This window comes from Mobula birostris, chromosome 6 (assembly GCF_030028105.1).
Source record: "Mobula birostris isolate sMobBir1 chromosome 6, sMobBir1.hap1, whole genome shotgun sequence".
Taxonomy (NCBI): domain Eukaryota; kingdom Metazoa; phylum Chordata; class Chondrichthyes; order Myliobatiformes; family Myliobatidae; genus Mobula; species Mobula birostris.
In genome coordinates, this window is record NC_092375.1 from 177,728,768 (window position 1) to 177,747,403 (window position 18,636).

General features: G+C 40.5%; 1 protein-coding gene across 3 annotated transcripts in view; it reads left to right on the forward strand.

The window, feature by feature from the left end:
- Window positions 1-18,200, forward strand: part of gpd2 (glycerol-3-phosphate dehydrogenase 2 (mitochondrial)) — a 139,207-nt gene extending 121,007 nt beyond the window's left edge. For all 3 annotated transcript variants that reach the window (XM_072261962.1, XM_072261965.1, XM_072261963.1), the window contains 7 exons: window positions 751-929; window positions 3,374-3,505; window positions 7,564-7,722; window positions 8,807-8,916; window positions 9,648-9,726; window positions 12,005-12,103; window positions 14,068-18,200. In XM_072261962.1, the coding sequence (XP_072118063.1) occupies window positions 751-929; window positions 3,374-3,505; window positions 7,564-7,722; window positions 8,807-8,916; window positions 9,648-9,726; window positions 12,005-12,103; window positions 14,068-14,193 (884 nt within the window). In that variant the 3' untranslated portion in view covers window positions 14,194-18,200. The remainder of the gene's footprint in view (window positions 1-750; window positions 930-3,373; window positions 3,506-7,563; window positions 7,723-8,806; window positions 8,917-9,647; window positions 9,727-12,004; window positions 12,104-14,067) is intronic.
- Window positions 18,201-18,636: the final 436 nt, after the last annotated feature.

Sequence of the window (18,636 nt, forward strand, 5' to 3'; positions counted from 1 at the left end):
TGTGAATATAATTATATATTAATGTAATATGCAGTTCTTAAAGAAAAAGAAAAGATAATGTTCAGAAGTTGGAGTTGAGTGGAGGAATGAAGATGTTGAATTAGATTTTGTGGAGGACTGGGAAAAGATGAGAAGAAACAAAAGGATGGAATAAACAGGTTATTGCAGTGGAAAACTTGGTCCTAATGTGTGTTATGGCCTGTTACGCTGCTGGTGTTTCGGCCAGCAATGAAGATGCTCCATATCTCGCGGCGTTCAGGGCTTCTTCCACTGTGTCAGTAGCTTCCTCTCAGTTTTCATTAGTGTCAGTCATGCAAGTCCCGGGTGACTCGGGAAAGCATACTATCGCATCAGATGTAGAAGGATTCTTCATTGCTGTTTCCATAACCAGTCAGGGTTGTTAGCCCTGAGCCGAATCCCTGAACCTGGAGGGCCAGTGGGCCACTCTTAGTCTGGCCTCTACCCTTTGACCCATTTGGCATGGGTGACCCTACCAAGAGCCAAAGCGTAAAGCTCTGACTCTAGGCAACATAGCTCTCCAAGTTAATGAGGCATGCAAGCCTCCAAAGCATGACAGCATTGTGGTCATCTTGGAAGAATATTCCTGATACCTTCCAAGTTGTAGCATCTGAGGGAATTTAAGATAAAAGGAATCCACCCTGACAGTATAGATGCAGAGTGAGAGAAGTCCTGTCTCAAAGCATATGTTTTATGAACCTGGAGTTCACAACTAGTGCATGTATTTTGTAGGTGGTAAATGGACCACTTACCGTATAATGGCAGAGGATGCAATAAACACTGCTGTCAAATCTTGTAACCTGAACACAACAGTACCATGCAAGACAGTTGGACTACTACTAGAAGGAGCCCATGACTGGTCTCCCACTCTTCACATCAGATTGGTGCAATACTATGGACTGGGTGCCGAGGTAAGCAATTTCTGTTCTTCCTCCCCCTCCCCCCCACCCTCTTATCTGGAAAAAGACATCCATATACCACTCTTCTCTGTTTTCTGTTGTTGAGCCAATGTTTCTTTTGTCAATCCTGCTGCTTTTTATTTCAGGGCTTTAGTTTTGCATATTAGACTTTTAAGTGGAAATATTGGCTTCACCGCCTCCCTAAACTTTTAGCATTCTTGTAAAATTTAAGTAAATTCAAAGTTCAAAGTAAATTTCATTATCAGAGTACACGTATGTCACCATATACAACACTGAGATTCAACTTGTTTGCATACTCAGCAAATCTATAGAATAGTAACTGTAGCAGTTTCAATGAAAGATCAACTAGAGTGCAGAAGACAACTGGCTGTGCAAATGCAAAAACAGATAAATAGCAATAAGTAAGGAGAACATGAAATGGCTGGGCTGACTTGTTCTCAGATCTTGGCAATTCAGTCACAAGTGTTTCATCGCCATATAAGGAGACACAATCAGAGTGTTATAATTTACAGTGCACTGATGGTACCTCTTTATATGCTGATGAAACAGTTGCAAATGACTTGCCAAGATTGGGGAACACTTCAACCCAACCATCAAACACCCGAGCTACACATTTTCCAAGTTATTTCCGGAACATGAAATAACAAAATAAGGGGTCCTTGATGTGAGATCATTAGTTGTGGGAACATCTCAATGGATGGGCAAGTGAGTGTAGTTAACACCTTTTGTTCAGGAACCTGATGATTGTGGGGTAGAAACTGTTCTTGAACCTGACGCTGTGAGTCCTGAGCCGCTTGTATTTTCTTCTGGATGGCAGCAACGAGAAAGGAGATTGGGCTGGGATCTCTGATAATGGATGTTGCTTTCCTATGACGGTGTTTCATGTAGCTGTGCTCAATGGCTTGGATGGCTTTACCCATGATGCACTGGGCCAAGTCTACTACCTTTTGTAGGATTTTCCATTTAGTTGCTTCAGAGTTTTCTGAGGTGACTGAATTACTTACCTTTTACCGCAATAAATTTTCATTTCCTGAAAGAACATGGCTGCCTAGAATTTGTATCCAGCTCCTGTGGCTAGGCGGATCCCATTATGTTTGTGCTGAGGCAACGAGTCTTCTTGTTTTAGACAAAACTGCATTTAAAAAAGTCTGTGATCTGATACACAGACCCTCCAAACTGCGCCTTAGATTTTCAAATTTATTCTTTCTTTTCTGCTCCATTTGTAATCCTCACTTTTTGTCAAGATCAAGACTGATTTGCACAGTTTCTTGTTCAAACATTATTTTTCTTGAGTTCTCAAAACAACTCATTAACTCTGGCTGATAATTCAAATGAAAAAGTTTGGTTCCATAAAACCATTCCCAATAAGGACACTAACATTCAAATAATTTTTAAAAAAATAGATACCAGGCCTAGACCTGAGCTGAAATTTCAAAATCTTTAAAAATCAGTGTGGCTAGTCCTTGTTATAGACTCAGTCTCATGAGATTCCCCAGCAAATTTGTGTCCCTGCACCAATGCTGCACAAAAGCAGAGTAGGATTGTCAAAGCCGCTCGCCACCTCATTTGCTGCACTGCCCCTGAGCCCCAGGGAAGTGCCAGACTGCATCACAGTAGAGACATTGTGAATGGGAAGAGAGATCTGGAAACAACTGCCCTGTGCCTTTTATATTCTTGACTTTGTTCCTGGGAAATGGACCTGCTCGGTAAGAAAAGGTCAGGAAAATTAACCCTACTGTGCTAACATATGTTACAGTGTGCACATTAAAAATGTATGTCGAATAAGAATTCCATTTAGCATCCAGTACGAAGGACAATCTGCAACCAAATTGCATCGAGAAATCATCCTAAAGCAGGACTTCCCAACATTTTTTATGCCGTGGAGCCTTACCATTCACCAAGGGGTCCGTGGACCCAGGCTGGGACCCGCTGTCCTAAAGGGTAGATCTCCCTGAGCTTGCACTATGTGGATGAAGGTACTCAAAATACTAAACTGATTCTAAGAACAAGTCATGCCCTGTTCTCATTGCTACAATTAAGAAGGTGAAGGCACACACTCAACAATTCAGGAACAGCTTCTTCCCCTCTGCCATTGGACATTGAACCTATAAACACTACCTCACTACTTTTTTTATTTCTATTTTTGCACCACTTATTTAACTATTTTATTTATATTAATTTATATCCTGTAATTCAGTTTTTTCCTCTAGTATTTTGTATTGCCTTGTACTGCTGCTGCAAATACAACAAATTTCACGACACATGCCGGTGATATTAAACCTGATTTTGATTCTAGTGCCAACAAAACTGCTGCAACGCTTTGGGGCCATGACATTCTCTGGAAAGTAGACAGCACTTTGTAAACACAACACGGTTAGAACAGAAATGCTAACTCTGCTTTTCTAACAGATTTTAACTATGTTCTTATTCTTTAGGTAGCACGCCATCTTGCCTCTACCTATGGGGGAAGAGCATTTGAGGTGGCGAAGCTGGCTCAAGTTACGGGAAGGAAGTGGCCTTTAGTTGGTAAACGTTTGGTGGCTGACTTCCCATACATTGAAGCAGAGGTATGAAACAGTATTGCTATTGCACGAATGTTGTAAGCGGTTGATATTGAAAAGGTACTTCACAAACTTATTGTGATTAAATCCCAGAGGTTGATGGGATCTGTCCTTGATTATTGAGAGAGACAAGAGAGGAGACTGTTGGGAACTAGCCAGAAACTTTTGTATCCTCTTTTGCCACAAACAAGGTTCCAGAGGACAGGAAAATGTTTTTTTCCTTTGTGTAGAAGGGTAATAGGACAACTCAGGAAATTGTAGCAATTCACAAAGCACAGGAGGAACTCAGTGGGTTTGGCAGCATCTATAGAGGGAAGTAGACACCATGAGTTTCATTCAAGACCCTTCACCTGCACTGAAAGATAGAGGGGAGGTAGCCAGTATGTTAAAAATAGGAGGAGCGAAGGGATGGAGCAAGATCCAAAACTCCCTTTCTTAACCGGGACTCTCCCAAAATTGATGAAATCCATGTGGTAGGTTGGCATGGAATCTGAGTTGGCTAACTGGATCCAAAATTGATGATAGTAGGCAGCTGATGGTGATTTAAGATTACTTTGTTGATTAGAAATCTGTGAGCAGTGATGTACCCACAGAGTGTCCTGTCTCACTGCCAGGGGAGGAGGTGGGATCAGATGCAATCACCGTACTTAAGAGACAATTAGGCATAGAAGGATATGCACCAAATGCAGGCAAATGGATTAGACTTGTCACCGATTCAGTGACGCCATTCAGTAGAGCGGAAAGGCCATGAATGCGAGAGGGGTAGGTTTCAGATAGTTTATATTTATCAGATTAATGACGTTAAATGCAGATTAATGATGTTAAGTGCATTTAGTTGTTTAAAAATGTATTGTATGTGTAATTATTTTGTAGTTGAATGTTTTTGAATGTCAATTAATTCTGGAGCTTCCTGTGGAAGTATTTCTCTTAGGGGGTGTGGTGGGTTCTTGTTCAGGCCTTGCCATATCATGCCGCTTATCTGCAATGGACAGAGTCTGGTGGTTTACATCAAAGTGAGATGTGTTGAGGGAGTTGATACCGGACAATCTGCTGCTGGTGTGTGTGAATGGGTGAGGAGGGAGCTGTGAGCATCAGTGGGCCAGCTGAAGTGTTCTGACTCCGTGTGGATATTGGCATCATAATCGTTGTTAGACTCAAGAGTTGTCTCTGCCATCTCCCTCGCATTATTGCCAGGTTCACCAGCATTTCTTTCAAGAAAAATTATTTTAGAATTTCTTTTTGAGGCATTGATGGTGTGGATGGCCAGAGGCTTTTTCCCGCGGCTGAAGTGGCTAACACGAAGGGGCAGAGTTTTAAGGTGTTTGGAAGTAGGTACGAGGGGGATGTCAGAGGTAAATTTTTCACACAGAGAGTGGTGGGTGCATGGAATGCACTGCCAGCGACAGTGGTAGAGGTGGACACAATAGGGTCTTTTAAGAGATGCTTAAATATGTACAAGGAGTTTAGAAAAATAGAGGACTACGTGGTAGGAAAATTCTGGCAGTTTCTAGAGTAGGTTACATGTTCGGCAGAACATTGTGGACCAAAGGGCCTGTAATGTGCTGTAGATTTCTATGTTCTATATTGTAGTAGGGTTTTGGAGATCCAAGGTCTGTATACCTTGGTCTTCTGTGCAGTCTCTGATCTCCACTCTCAAATGCCAGTGGAATATTTTGTCTAATGAAAAGCAACCATTTAGATAAAGAAACTGCAAGCAAGTTTGCATCAGGCTTTACCCTGTCCATTCGTGTTGCAATTAGAACAACTGGAAAAGCCCCTTTGGCCTACAATGTTGTGGCAAACCAGTTAAACACCTAATTAAACCAATCCCTTCTACTGATACGATGTGCGTATTCCCCCATTCTTGGTACATTCTCTTGTCTATCTAAGAACCTTTTAAACATCTCTATCGTGTTTACCTTCACTGCCATCCCGGCAACACATTCCAGGCACCCGCACTCTCTATGTTTAAAGAAGAACAATTGTCCAGTACGTCTCCATTGAATTTACGCCTTCAGGAGTTCCCAACCTGGGTTCCATAGGCCTCTCAGTTAATAGTAGGGGACCATGACATAAAAAAAATTGGGAACTCCTGCCTTAAATGTATGCCATCTAGTATTAGACATCTTGACCCTGGGGAAATGATCCTGGCTGTCTACTCTAACTTTGCTCCTCATCATCTTGTAAACTTCTGTCAGGTCTCACCTCAGCCTGCAGCATTCCGGAGGAAACAACTCAAGTTTGTCTAGCCTCTCCTTGTAGAAGAGGCTAGACAATCAATCCTAAATCCAGGCAGCATCCTGGTAAATCTCATCTGCAATCTCTCTAAAGCTTCCACATCCTTCCGATAATGGGGTGGCCAGACCTCAGTGCAGTACTCCAGTTGCAGCCCAGCCAAAGCTTTGCAACATAACTTCCTCTTCCTACTGCTCTTCCTTCCTTTCTTTTCTCCCATGGTCCACTCTCCTCTCCTATCAGATTCCTTCCTCTCCAGCGCTTTACCTTTCCCACCCACCTGGCTTCACCCGTTACCTTCTAACTATCCTCCTTCCCCCTCCTTCCACTTTTTTATTCTGCTGTCTTCCTCCTTCCTTTCCAGTCTCGAAGAAAGGTCTCAGCCTGAAGTGTTGACTATTTGTTCATTTTCATGGATGCCGCCTGACCTGCTGAGTTCCTCCAGCATTTTGTGTGCATTGCTTTGGATTTCCAGCATAATTTAACATTTTTTCCTGATTATAATTGTCGAATTGTAAAACATTCTTCTACACTGGAGAATCAGGTTGATAATCTTAGCCACCTCCCACCTCAAAATGTCTATTTTCTTGGTGAGTTTCTGAAGCACAACCTTTAACTGAACCCTGCCCCCCCCCCCACAGCCAACACTACTAATTACCCTTCTTGCTGTTCAGTACTTCTGGTTGATTTGTGAAGTATCGTGTGCTTCTTGGAGTGCAACATCAAGTACACGTTAAACAAATACATGCACAGGTGTCTTCGCTCTGTACGGAACGAAGACCATCATCCTCGACCTCAAGGGATAGCCACGAGGAAGACGACGAGTAAAGACATGCTGGTCTTGCTTCCTGAAGCTGCCACTTAGCTGCACAATCTTACAGCTATCCTTTGCACTTAGATTATCTGCAGGTGTCCTATCTCCATTTTGTTATATCCTTTTGGCACACCATAGAGTCATAGGGTCAAAGTCTGTCCTGAGGTATTTACCATGTTTAGGCATTCACCTTCTTCTTCCATTCCTTTGCTCCCAACCACCTGCCCAGCCACGTTTCCATCTCTGTGTTATTCCTGCTACTTGCACTGCCTGACTTTACAGCATTTACAAAAATGTATTTACTGTAATTTATTTATTGAGAGATACAGCACGGTAAACAGGCCCTTCTGGCCCAACGAGCCCACGCCATCCACTTTGAAGATAAAAGTAAATGTAATTGTCAATGTACGTATATGTCAATAGACAGTAGGTGCAGGAGTAGGCCATTCGGCCCTTCGAGCCAGCACCGCCATTCACTGTGATCTTGGCTGATCATCCACAATCAGTACCCCGTTCCTGCCTTCTCCCCATATCCCTTGACTACGCTATCATTAAGAGCTCTATCTAACATTAATACAGCTCTGAGATTCATTTTCCTGTGGGCATACTCAGCAAATTACACCCGCGGGTCCAATTGACCTACCAGCCGGTAGGCATTGGACTGCGGGAGGAAACTGGAGCACCCGGAGGAAACCCACGCGGTCCCAGGGAGAGCGTACAAGATCCTTACAGCCAGCGTCGGGGATGGAACCCCGGTTGCTGGCGCTGTAACCGCTACACTACTGTGCCACCTCATTGAGTGACGCTGCCCTGGTAGGTGATCTGATCAAAAAAGGTGTTGCCGCCAGGGTCAGCCCATTTGCTTGAAAGCACACTGGCTGCGCCTCGATCACAACGCCGTAATAATATTTGCAGCATTATTTTTCTGAGGTTTTCATCAGCCCAAGCAATAAAGCCAGCTGTAAGGCAGATCTTATTTGAAACGTTAAAGCACGTTGTTGCCCAATTTGTGCAGGTACGATACGCCGTGAAAGAGTACGCACGCACTGCTGTGGACATCCTTGCACGCCGGACACGACTATCTTTCCTGAATGTGCAGGCTGCCGAAGACGCTCTTCCCCGCATTGTGGAGTTAATGGCTGCGGAACTGAACTGGAGTGAGAAACGGATTCAGGTCACCCGCGTGTTCTTTCTTTTTATATATAGATTTTTCTTTATTATCTGGTGCACTCAAATAAAATGCTGATAGTTTTAAATGACATTACTTCCTTTGCACCATTCCTTCATTATTTACTGCCAGTTGAATATAATAAATGCATCTGCACACACCAAACATCTGTCCTTCTTCAGACCTGTGGCACAGAAGCCTCTGTTTTATTGAATGAATAATGCATTTGAAAATAAATGAGATAGCTTATATCAATATACTTTTAATAATTGTTTTCATTTTATTCAAAATGTGTCTAATCCTTTGTATCAGATGATCTAAATAAGATCTCAATGGAAAATGCAGTACTTAGACGTTTTCTGGCTATGTTTTGTCCTTTACAGTGAATTTATTTTTTATTGAAAAAATATGTTGCATGATTTGGAAAAAAGTGTTGTTTTTATGTTTTTGAAAGGATTGGTATTTTTGCAAATTGTCCTGTTACTATGATTTTTATATGGATTTCAGACCAAGGAATTCCAGATACCCTGGTGAAATAATGGTCACTTATGGTTCTTCCGTCTCAGATAATATTCTCTTTCTCTATTGCCCATCGTGCCGCTGGCATTTAGGGCAGCATTGATGGTCCTTCATCTCTGGCTACGTCATGCTTCATTCATCGTGTCAGTAGCTCGGTTTTTACTACTATCAGTCATGCAGGTGCCAGGTGGAAATTCCGGAATACCACCGCACCCTGGGGTAGAAGGATATCCCTCAGATAATATTCATTGCTCATCAAGTATACAACCTCTTTTAAGTTAATCCCATTTATTATCTATCACCACTTTTTAAGCAGCTCCTCTGCTTTTAACTCTGTTCTCTTCTCATTAAACTGCAGACTGGATTTAAACAGATGCTTGAATTACATAGTCAAGATTGCTTTGATTAGAATTTTTAGTAGTAAAGAAATACTGTAATTAGAATAAATTAGGGGCTGCACATGCTGAATCTGGAGCAACACCCAATCTAATGTAACTTCAGCATAATTTCTATTAATAATTATTATATAGTTTCTAATACTCTGACCCTGATTTCTGTTGCATGTTTTTAGGATGAGCTAAAGGCTGCTGAGGAGTTTCTGTACTATGAAATGGGTTACAAAGTTCGGTCCGATCAATTAGGCAACACTGAAATAAACCTGTCACCTGCAGATGTCGACAGGTAAAAAGAAATACTTTTTTCTACCTTGCTCCACACTCCATGAAACAGTTAAACTGTTTTTACCGAAAGAGCACTACTGCAGTCATGGTACAGGACATAGAAATCTGACCTGGCAGTTAGTGAAAGATTCAGGCAAGAGGTACAATCGTCCCTGATTTGTTAAACCAAGTCTTTGTCAGCCTTCTCAGGTGAGTGGCAAACACACTTTACTGTCCTAACTGTCGAACAGCATGAAAAGCATTGATGTTTGAGAAGTTAATTTAGTTGTTGTGTTTACTGTGTTGTAGCAGTAACTACACGTACAGTAGGAAGTACTTCTTAAAGTGTAAAGTGTTTATTTTAATTTATTTAGCGATACAATGTGGAGTAGGGTCTTCCGGCCTTTCAGGCCCCAGCAACCCAATTAACCCTAACCTAATCATGGGATAATTTACAATGACCAATTAACCTACGCAACATGTCTTTGATTTTGGGAAGAAACTGGCGGACCTGGAGAAAACCCAAGCATTCCACATGGAGGATGGACAAAGACTCCTTACAGTACAGTGTGGAATTGAATTCCAAACTTCGGAATGCCCCAAGCTGTAATAATATTGTGCTAACTGCTACACCACCATGGCGCACCAGCATGGCATTTAGGGACATCCTCAGTAAATAAAAGGCACTATACAAATGCAAATCTTTTATACAAATGTTTATTGAGTCAAACTGATACATTCGTAATTTTGCAGGTATAAGAAAAGGTTCCAAAAATTTGATGGTGACAGGAAAGGTTTTATCACAACGCTTGATGTCCAGCGCGTATTAGAGGTAAAATAACTCTGTAGTGGTATGGGTGCCTAAAGCTTGGACTCGCTATTGCAAGCACTTTTTTTTAAAAGAAGACTGTGAGAGCAGCCTTTATTTTATTGTGTTAATTCAGCAAATTTTCAGGGCCTGCAAAATTAGTTTTCTGTTTCATTTAAATAAGAACATTAATAGATATGGCCCAGTCCACCACAGGTAAAGCCCTCCGCACAATTAACTGAAAGAAGAGCTAGTAAGAGATTTGAAAGTGGGAGGGGGAGGGGATATATACATATTCTTTTTCTGTCTCTCCTTTTTCTCCCTCTGTCCCTCTCACTATACTCCTTGCCCATCCTCTGGGCTTTCTCCCCTCCCCTTTTCTTTCTCCCTAGGCCTCCTGTCCCATGACCCTCTCATATCCCTTTTGCCAATCAACTGTCCAGCTCTTGGCTCCATCCCTCCACCTCCTGTCTTCTCCTATCATTTTGGATCTCCCTGCCCCCTCCCACTTTCAAATCTCTTACTAGCTCTTCTTTCAGTTAGTCCTGATGAAGGGTCTCGGCCTGAAACGTCGACTGTACCTCTTCCTAGAGATGCTGCTTGGCCTGCTGTATTCACCGTCATTTTGTGTGTGCAGCTCTATAAAACTCTGGTTAGGCCACACTTGGAGTACTATGTCCAGTTCTGGTCGCCTCACTATAGGAAGGATGTGGAAGCGTTGGAAGGGGTACAGAGGAGATTTACCAGGATGCTGCCTGGTTTAGAGAGTATGCATTATGATAAGAGATTAAGGGAGCTAGGGCTTTACTCTCTGGAGAGAAGGAGGATGAGAGGAGACATGATAGATATTAAGAGGAATAGATAGAGGGGACAGCCAGTGCCACTTCCCCAGGGCACCACTGCTCAATACAAGAGGACATGGCTTTAAGGTAAGGGGTGGGAAGTTCAAGGGGGATATTAGAGGAAGGTTTTTTACTCAGAGAGTGGTTGGTGCGTGGAATACACTGCCTGAGTCAGTGGTGGAGGCAGATACACTAGTGAAATTTAAGAGACTGCTAGACAGGTATATGGAGGAATTTGAGGTGGGGGTTTATATGGGAGGCAGGGTTTTAGGGTCGGCACAATATTGTGGACCAAAGGGCCTGTACTGTGCTGTACTATTCTAACTTCACTTACCCCAGTGCTGAACTGTTCCCATAACATATGGACTCACTTTCAAGGATCTTGGTGTCCTTGTTCATCAGTCACTGAAAGTAAGCATGCAGGTACAGCAGGCAGTGAAGAAAGCTAATGGCATGTTGGCCTTCATAACAAGTGGAGTTGAGTATAGGAGCAAAGAGGTCCTTCTGCAGTTGTACAGGGCCCTGGTGAGACCACACCTGGAGTACTGTCTGCAGTTTTGGTCTCCAAATTTGAGGAAGGACATTCTTGCTATTGAGGGAGTGCAGTGTAGGTTCACGAGGTTAATTCCCGGGATGGCGGGACTGTCATATGTTGAAAGATTGGAGCAACTGGGCTTGTATACATTGGAATTTAGAAGGATGAGAGGGGCTCTGATTGAAACATACAAGATTATTAAGGGATTGGACATGCTGGAGGCAGAAAACATGTTCTCGATGTTGGGGGAGTCTAGAACCAGAGGCCACAATTTGAGAATAAGGGGTAAGCCATTTAGAACGGAGTTGAGGAAAATCTTTTTCACCCAGAGAGTTGTGGATCTGTGGAATGCTCTGCCTCAGAAGGCAGTGGAGGCCAATTCTCTGGATGTTTTCAAGAAAGATAGAGTTCTTAATGATAGCGGACTCAAGGGATATGGGGAGAAGGCAGGAACTGGATACTGATTGTGGATGATCAGCCATGATCACAGTGAATGGCGGTGCTGGCTCGAAGGGCCAAATGGCCTACTCCTGCACCTGTTGTCTATTGTCTATTGACTCTATATCACAAGTTCTTGAAATGTATTGCTTGTTGATTATTTTTTAACTTTTGTATTTGCACATTTTGTTATCTTTTTCACATTGGTTGTCTGTCTGAACTGTTGGGTGCGGTTCTTAATTCATTCTATTATGGTTATTGGGCTTAATGAGTATGCCTGCAAGAAATCAAATCTCAGGGTTGTACATGGTGACAGATATTTATGTTGAACTTTGAACTTTTAAACCTATGTTAGTATAGACCTCTCATAGATAGGATGGGAAGGTGACCATACATCTATTCTGTTAAAGCTATTCTTCAGCATGTTTGAGTTATTGTAATATTGCAATTTTTTTAAATTTAGCATTTTTTTCTGTCTTTCATCCAGAGTATTGGTTATCAGGTGGATGAGGCAACTCTGCATGAAATGCTAACGGAGGTTGATATAAACAAGAATGGACAGGTAGAGCTAATTGAATTCTTGCAGGTGAGTATCTGCTTTTTCCATTAAAGACTCTGAAAGAAAATGGTCCTATAACTTGGTAATAGCTTAAAATGTTTAGGTCATTAGCTGCAGTTTCTTATTTGAATGAAAATAAATGTCCAGCCCTTTGACATTCATTTAAGTTACACATAAGATAAAATTGAGGCTCTTGATCTGCTTATTTGACTTTGTCTGCATGAGCCTTTGAGTTTATTTTTCCTCTGAAAGTAGAGTTTGTTTTTATAGATCTTGTCCTGGATAGGTATTTCAAATATCTGCCAAGCCTTTCCTCTGCAATGACAGTGATGAATGCAGAGCATGAGATAAATTAATGCTCGGGATTTTGGTCAATGTCGGGTCTTTCTTCGCTGTGTCAAGTTAAACAAACAAGATCAAGGCAAAGGAAATGGTAATTGTCTCTCCTGAGATGAGCTGTAGATAACTGCATTGTGATAGAAGATTGCAGAAAATCTATCTTTTGTGCCTAACATGCCATTTTTAAAAAATATATATTTATTTGAATTTAATGACGCTGAGCAACTCATGTGTAAATGAACTCATATTTATTTCCTCTGCCAGCTAATTGTACAGCTCACAGAAGGTAATAAATAAGCTAGAATTTCGATCCACAGAAACTGATGTATACTGCCAAGAGCTGATGGATCCCTGTGTAAAATCCAGCATATTAATATGCTATGTTAACATTGGATATTTTTTCCCACAGACTGAATAGAGATTTAATTTTAATAGCTAGCAGATCTTTGGATTCTGAGTGGAAATGCAGATTTAGAATATTTTATTTTCTGTCTTGTTGATGGTGATTTTTCCCAGAAAATAATTAGGTTTTACTGATAATGTCATGAATGTTCTGCAGCAAAGTAAGTGGAGTTTCGGCATTTTCAGAGATCCTGTCTTTTATCTAAAATGCACTATAATCATATCTAAAATGCAGGACTCGCCCAAAGTATGAGAATATACAAATTAAATACGATGAGAAAATATCATTAGCAAACCAGACCTAACTGCAATAAAGCCTTCAAAAATGGCAGTTTAGAGCTAAAGTAATGCCTGATTATATAGCATCTTTAACCACTTGTTTGATGATACAGAGCTTTTACTTTAATGGGGGAGAAACTGCTTTATGTACGGCTTTATTAAATATTCAGACATGAATATTTTGCATTATTGGGAAGGGAAAAAAGGAAGTTTACCTGCTTTTTGGTTGAAGAGAAAATCGTCATGTCAGCATAAATCTATGGTGTTAATTGCTTGAGTTGGCTCTCTTCCTTTGCTCCTGGGAACATTTATGTAGCAGGAGAGTTTTGCTGCTGAAATGTTGGCCACTTTTGTAAAAGAGCTCCTCCAGCTGCTGAGAGAAGTACATCCAACGAAGCAGCAAATCTTATTCCAGCATGCCCCATGCTCTTTATTAAAGTAAAATCTTTACTTTCTTCAACACAGAACACTGAATTACAACTGAAGTGAGGAAATTGTTTGCCTGGAGTGTAGTTCCCCAAGTCATTGCCAGAACTCCCCAATTTCACGATATAAGCCAGTGATATTAAATCTGATTCTGATTGTGAATTTCCCATAAATTGATCGGGTTGTACAGCTGTCATCTGATGCACTGCAACAAATTACTGCCCAAACAATTGAAGCCTGAAATTTCTTCCAATAGCTGAGAACTTGCTGCTCCTTTGAGATTATGTTCTTTTTTTTTTGATGATAATGCTTTTGTAGTAGGTTTCCTTGTAATGTTACCTTACAACTGTGAGTATCTTTCCTGAATAGGCAGGAAAGACAGTGTAATTTAAAGTCTGTTCATAATTGAAGAAATGTTACGTGTAGCCATTGTAACTATTAAATCTACCTGATATTGAATGAATTATCTGTTGATAAGTTAAACAATGTGATTGGCACTGAATGATTTTTAAAAATTGATTTTCTTCCTCTTCTATTGCTTCTAGCTGATGAGCGCAATCCAGAATGGCTCAGTGTCTGGAAGCAGATTAGCTATTTTGATGAAAGCAGCTGAAGAGAATCTGAATAGAGAATGTCCGATTCCCGTATCCCGCAGTGGAGGGGGCCTCTGAGTTTTGGTTCACCAAATGAACCATGAGCCTCGCGGAAAAGTATGCTTCTCTGCGGCCGTCGCCACTGCTGCTGTAAAGCTTGGTGTTGCCAGCCCTTTTCCTTTTACGCCGTCGAGGATTTACTCCATTGGAACATAATGCATTAAATTCTGTAACTTCTGTCTTAACGTCATTACTTTGAACATTACACTTCAGTAAATGCACTGAATAGTTCTGGCAGCTTTAAGTGCAGTGTAAGCTTTTATAATTCAAGCAATTGGAAACAAAAGTTTGTATTTTAATATGAGATTAACTTTTCCCTTTTATGGGAATAGATGTATTTGTGCCAATGTGGTAAAGTAACTCATAAACTCTCACTTTTTATGGGCATTATCTCAGAAGGATAACTTTTTTCCCGTTAATTTCATTTGCGCTTGAATTTGTGATGTCAACATTCTGCTGCTACTGTCCATTCTCAAGAGCACATGTTACCAAACCTGATAATTCAGTGGCTTCAAAATACTTAATGTTGCAATCAGTTGTTGAAAGAGTGAGGTTTCTCTCATCTCATAATGGGCTAATAAGTATCCATTTTTTATAATGATTATCAATTGTATTCCTTTCAAGTATGTTCAATATCTAACCAGTTAACTATATGTTTACTGGGAGTTATTGATTTTTTTTAAAATTGTATGATGTGTACAGGACAATGAATGGTAATTTACCAGGAAAGAAGTTGGATCTTCGAGCAGGAAATGAGAGTGGAGGAGAGCCATGTTGTTGTTCACCACCTTAGGAGCATCTAGAGCAGGGCTTCCCAACCTGGGCTCCATGGGACTCCTCAGTTAATGGTAGGAGTCTATAGCATAAAAATGGTTGGGAACTCTTGATCTAGAGTTATTGGATCTTGCCATGAAACAAATATGTTAATGAAGGAAGCATATCTTAAAGAAACAATCAGAGGCCGCCAGCATCCCTTTATGTGCAGAGTAGGAAGCCACTGCAGTCCTTCACAGTCATGTCAGTACTGTCCTACACTTCCGTCCACTCCTGAAGACTGAGCTCTCCCACAATGACCAGTCACTGCTGCAGGAGGCTTCACTGATGCCAGCAGCTTGCTTTGATAGCTAAGTGGCAACTTGGAGTCAGGATTCAGAAGCAAAATACTGCAGGTGCTGTAAATCTGAAATTGAAACTGAAGATGCTGGAAAGACTCAAGAGGTCAGCAAGCAACATTGGCAGGTGAAACCGGACAACATTTCAGATTGATGACTTTTGATTAGAACTATATATATATCATGGCTAATCCTTTGTATTACAGTTATCTATTTAGGCAAGCTAGTCAACCGTGTACTCAATTGACCTCCAAAAATGTGAAGTAATTATTGCAGATTTGATTACTTCATTGTATGGGTGCTTTTGTAACGTTGCCCACATCTGCTGATTGGGCCATAACTGTGAACTGCTGCTAATCAGCTGGTAAAACACAATCAATAGAAGTGTGGCAATGAGGTAGTAATCATGGAGAACCTATGGCTTTTATTTTAACACCAGGACTGAGGCAAAAGCATTTCAAGTTCAGGGTATTTTATTGCAAATTCCCCTCCCCCAACCACTCAGTGCCCCTTACAAGGAAGAGGCATGAAGAAGTCTGGGAGTTCAGTTGACCTTGACCACCAACTAACATGCAGGTAGGCAAGAGACAATAGCTACCTTCCCTCTGCCATATAGCTGTAATATATTTTGTGTTGTACTTTTATACCTATGCAAATGATTAAATGCATGCATTGGGCATATTAAAGCACTGGCCACAGTGTAAAGGCTGAACCCCTTCTGTGTTTCGGATTACAGTGGGGAATGATAGATCATATGTACCTACGAGCTTTCACTGAAGTATACCTTCCCTATTTGGACTGTGGAGAATCACTGTGCAGGAGAAATCTTCTTGTTATCCATTCATAGTCAGAATTTCTCCCCATCAACCCAATGATTTCCATTATTGCCTTAGCTATCCTCACATCTGTTGCACAGTGGATGTCTACGTTTCTTGAAGACAGGTCTGAAACAAACAACCATCTTTTATTGAAATAAATGTCTACCTTCCACGTCAATGGGGAGAAAAAACTAGCGTGCATTGAATCACAAAAGAGAAAATCTGCGGATGCTGGAAATCCAAGCAACACACACAAAATGCTGGAGTAACTCAGCAGGCCAGGACCTGCCAAAGAGTCTCAGCCCAAAACATCGACTGTACCTTCTTCCACAGATGCTGCCTGGCCTGCTGAGTTCCTCCAGCATTCTGTATGTGTAGCGTGCATTGAGTTATAGGTGGCCTGATCGGGCTTCCATGTCTGGCTGTGAGTGTATCCTGTAATTTGCTTTATAGAATATTAGATAATAACTAAGAGCTGAAAAAATACAACTTAGCTTATTTAAATAAAAGTAAATGGCCACTATTACTTCAGTCACTGAAATTGAAAGACCCATAGACTGCAAAATGAAATATTAAGAATCCTTTAAATGCTGTGTTCATGCGTTTGTTCTCTTGATGTAAGTGCATTGTTGTGTGACCACAGATGCGAATAGAAATCTACACAATATGCATTTCTGACACAACCTTCAAATTCAATTCCGGCAAGACTTTCTTCCCAGTTTTTAAAGGAAACTTAAAGTGAAATTCTAATGCCTTTTTTGTGATATTTCTTGTGATGTTTGGGAGTTAAGGTGATGCTTTATTCAAAGTCTCTACATCTGTTTCCTTTTTATTGGTGCTCTTTCTAACTTATTTTTGAACTGTTGATTTTGTATTTATCAGATTATACTGTTCAACAGCAGATCACATTTCACAATATTAAAAGTGAGGAAAGAATACATCACAAATGGCACAATGTTAGAATGAAAGTCAAAGCAATAACAGGCATTTACAATGTAATTGTTTTATTGTAACCAAAAATCAAACAAACACATCTTCCCGGGAAACTTCAGGAAAGTTACTTTGTACATGAAGACATTGGATCTTTCCAAACACATTGTTAACAAAAGATGTTTCTGGATGTCTGACTGCTGATTCTGCACAAAGTACTGGGCTTAGATTAGATTCAAATTTCTCTATGCACAAACTAAACTCATTCTTCAGAACTTCACGTCATTTATTTTAAAAATTCCATGTGTTTTAGTAAAGTAATAAATGGTTTGTGCAAATTATGTGTATGTGTATAATGTGTAAAATGTATGTAGTGCACTATTTAAACTGAAAAAAAAATTCAGGTGTACTTGGTTTGTGGATATGTGGACTATCTGCTTTTTTTCTTATTGTTTAAAAACACATTTATGAATAAGGTTAGGATATCCCCAGGAGTTTTGCTTACTGGCTACAGGTAATCTACCTGAGATTAATCTTAACTTTCAGTGTGTTAAAGGATTGGTTTGATTGTACTGTGCTTTTTTGTTGATGCACATTTATAACAATCTTAGTAGCAGGCACCTTTACCTAAATTTGTTGAACATAAGACCATCTTTACTTTTAAATAATAACTGAGAATTTTAAAAAATCATATGATTCAGTATCAGTTTGTCAAAGCAGACAATTCCTCCCCAAAAGTGACTTCTTAGTCAAAATTATACTTGCCAACATTTCAAGAGATTAATTAATTTAAAAGTCTTCATAATACTAGGTGTTCAAATTCATTTGTACTAAGGATGAACCAGCAAACTGTGGAAAAGAATGTTGAAGATCAAAACATTCCTCTACATATGATAGTTCTGCAGAATTTTATACTCACCCTCAACACTTTGTTGTGAATCAGTCAATTAATATTGTGATGTCTGTATTTTAATTTTTGTGGGTTTTGCTAGCAAGCTTCTCCTTTGGAGATTTAAATGAGTGCATGCAATTTTGAAATATTTTCCGAATGTGCCTTGTTTTTAACTGAGAAAGGTTTTAAGGATGTGAATCAACATCTGATGTGTGAAGCAGTAACTAGTTTTGTTTATTCCCAAATATAAATAAAATACCTATACAGCCGTAAGGAGTCTGTGTGCCGTGGTTTGTTATTGGGTACTTCTAAATTCATTTTATTTACTTTAAATTATTAATACTTGCATATTCATTATTGGTCATTGCAAAAAGGTACTTGAGAGCAGGACTGGTTAAAATGGCCTCCAGTGCTACTTCATTCCATGGTGTGATGTGAGGTAGGAGCTGGGTAATAATGTGAACCAGAGAGTATAGCTGATCCTCAAACTCTAAATTGTGGACACATCCCCATCTCCAGATTTATAATGGATAAGTTTGAGATTCCTCCTCTCACATTGCACAATCTCATCGGAGAATGGGTGCCCTGATTAAGAGAGCTGTAAACTTAGGCAGTACCATCGTGGCCACTCGCCTCCGAAACATCCAGGAGCGATGCCTCTGAAAGACGGCATCCGTCACTAAGGACCCCATCACCCCAGACAGGCCTT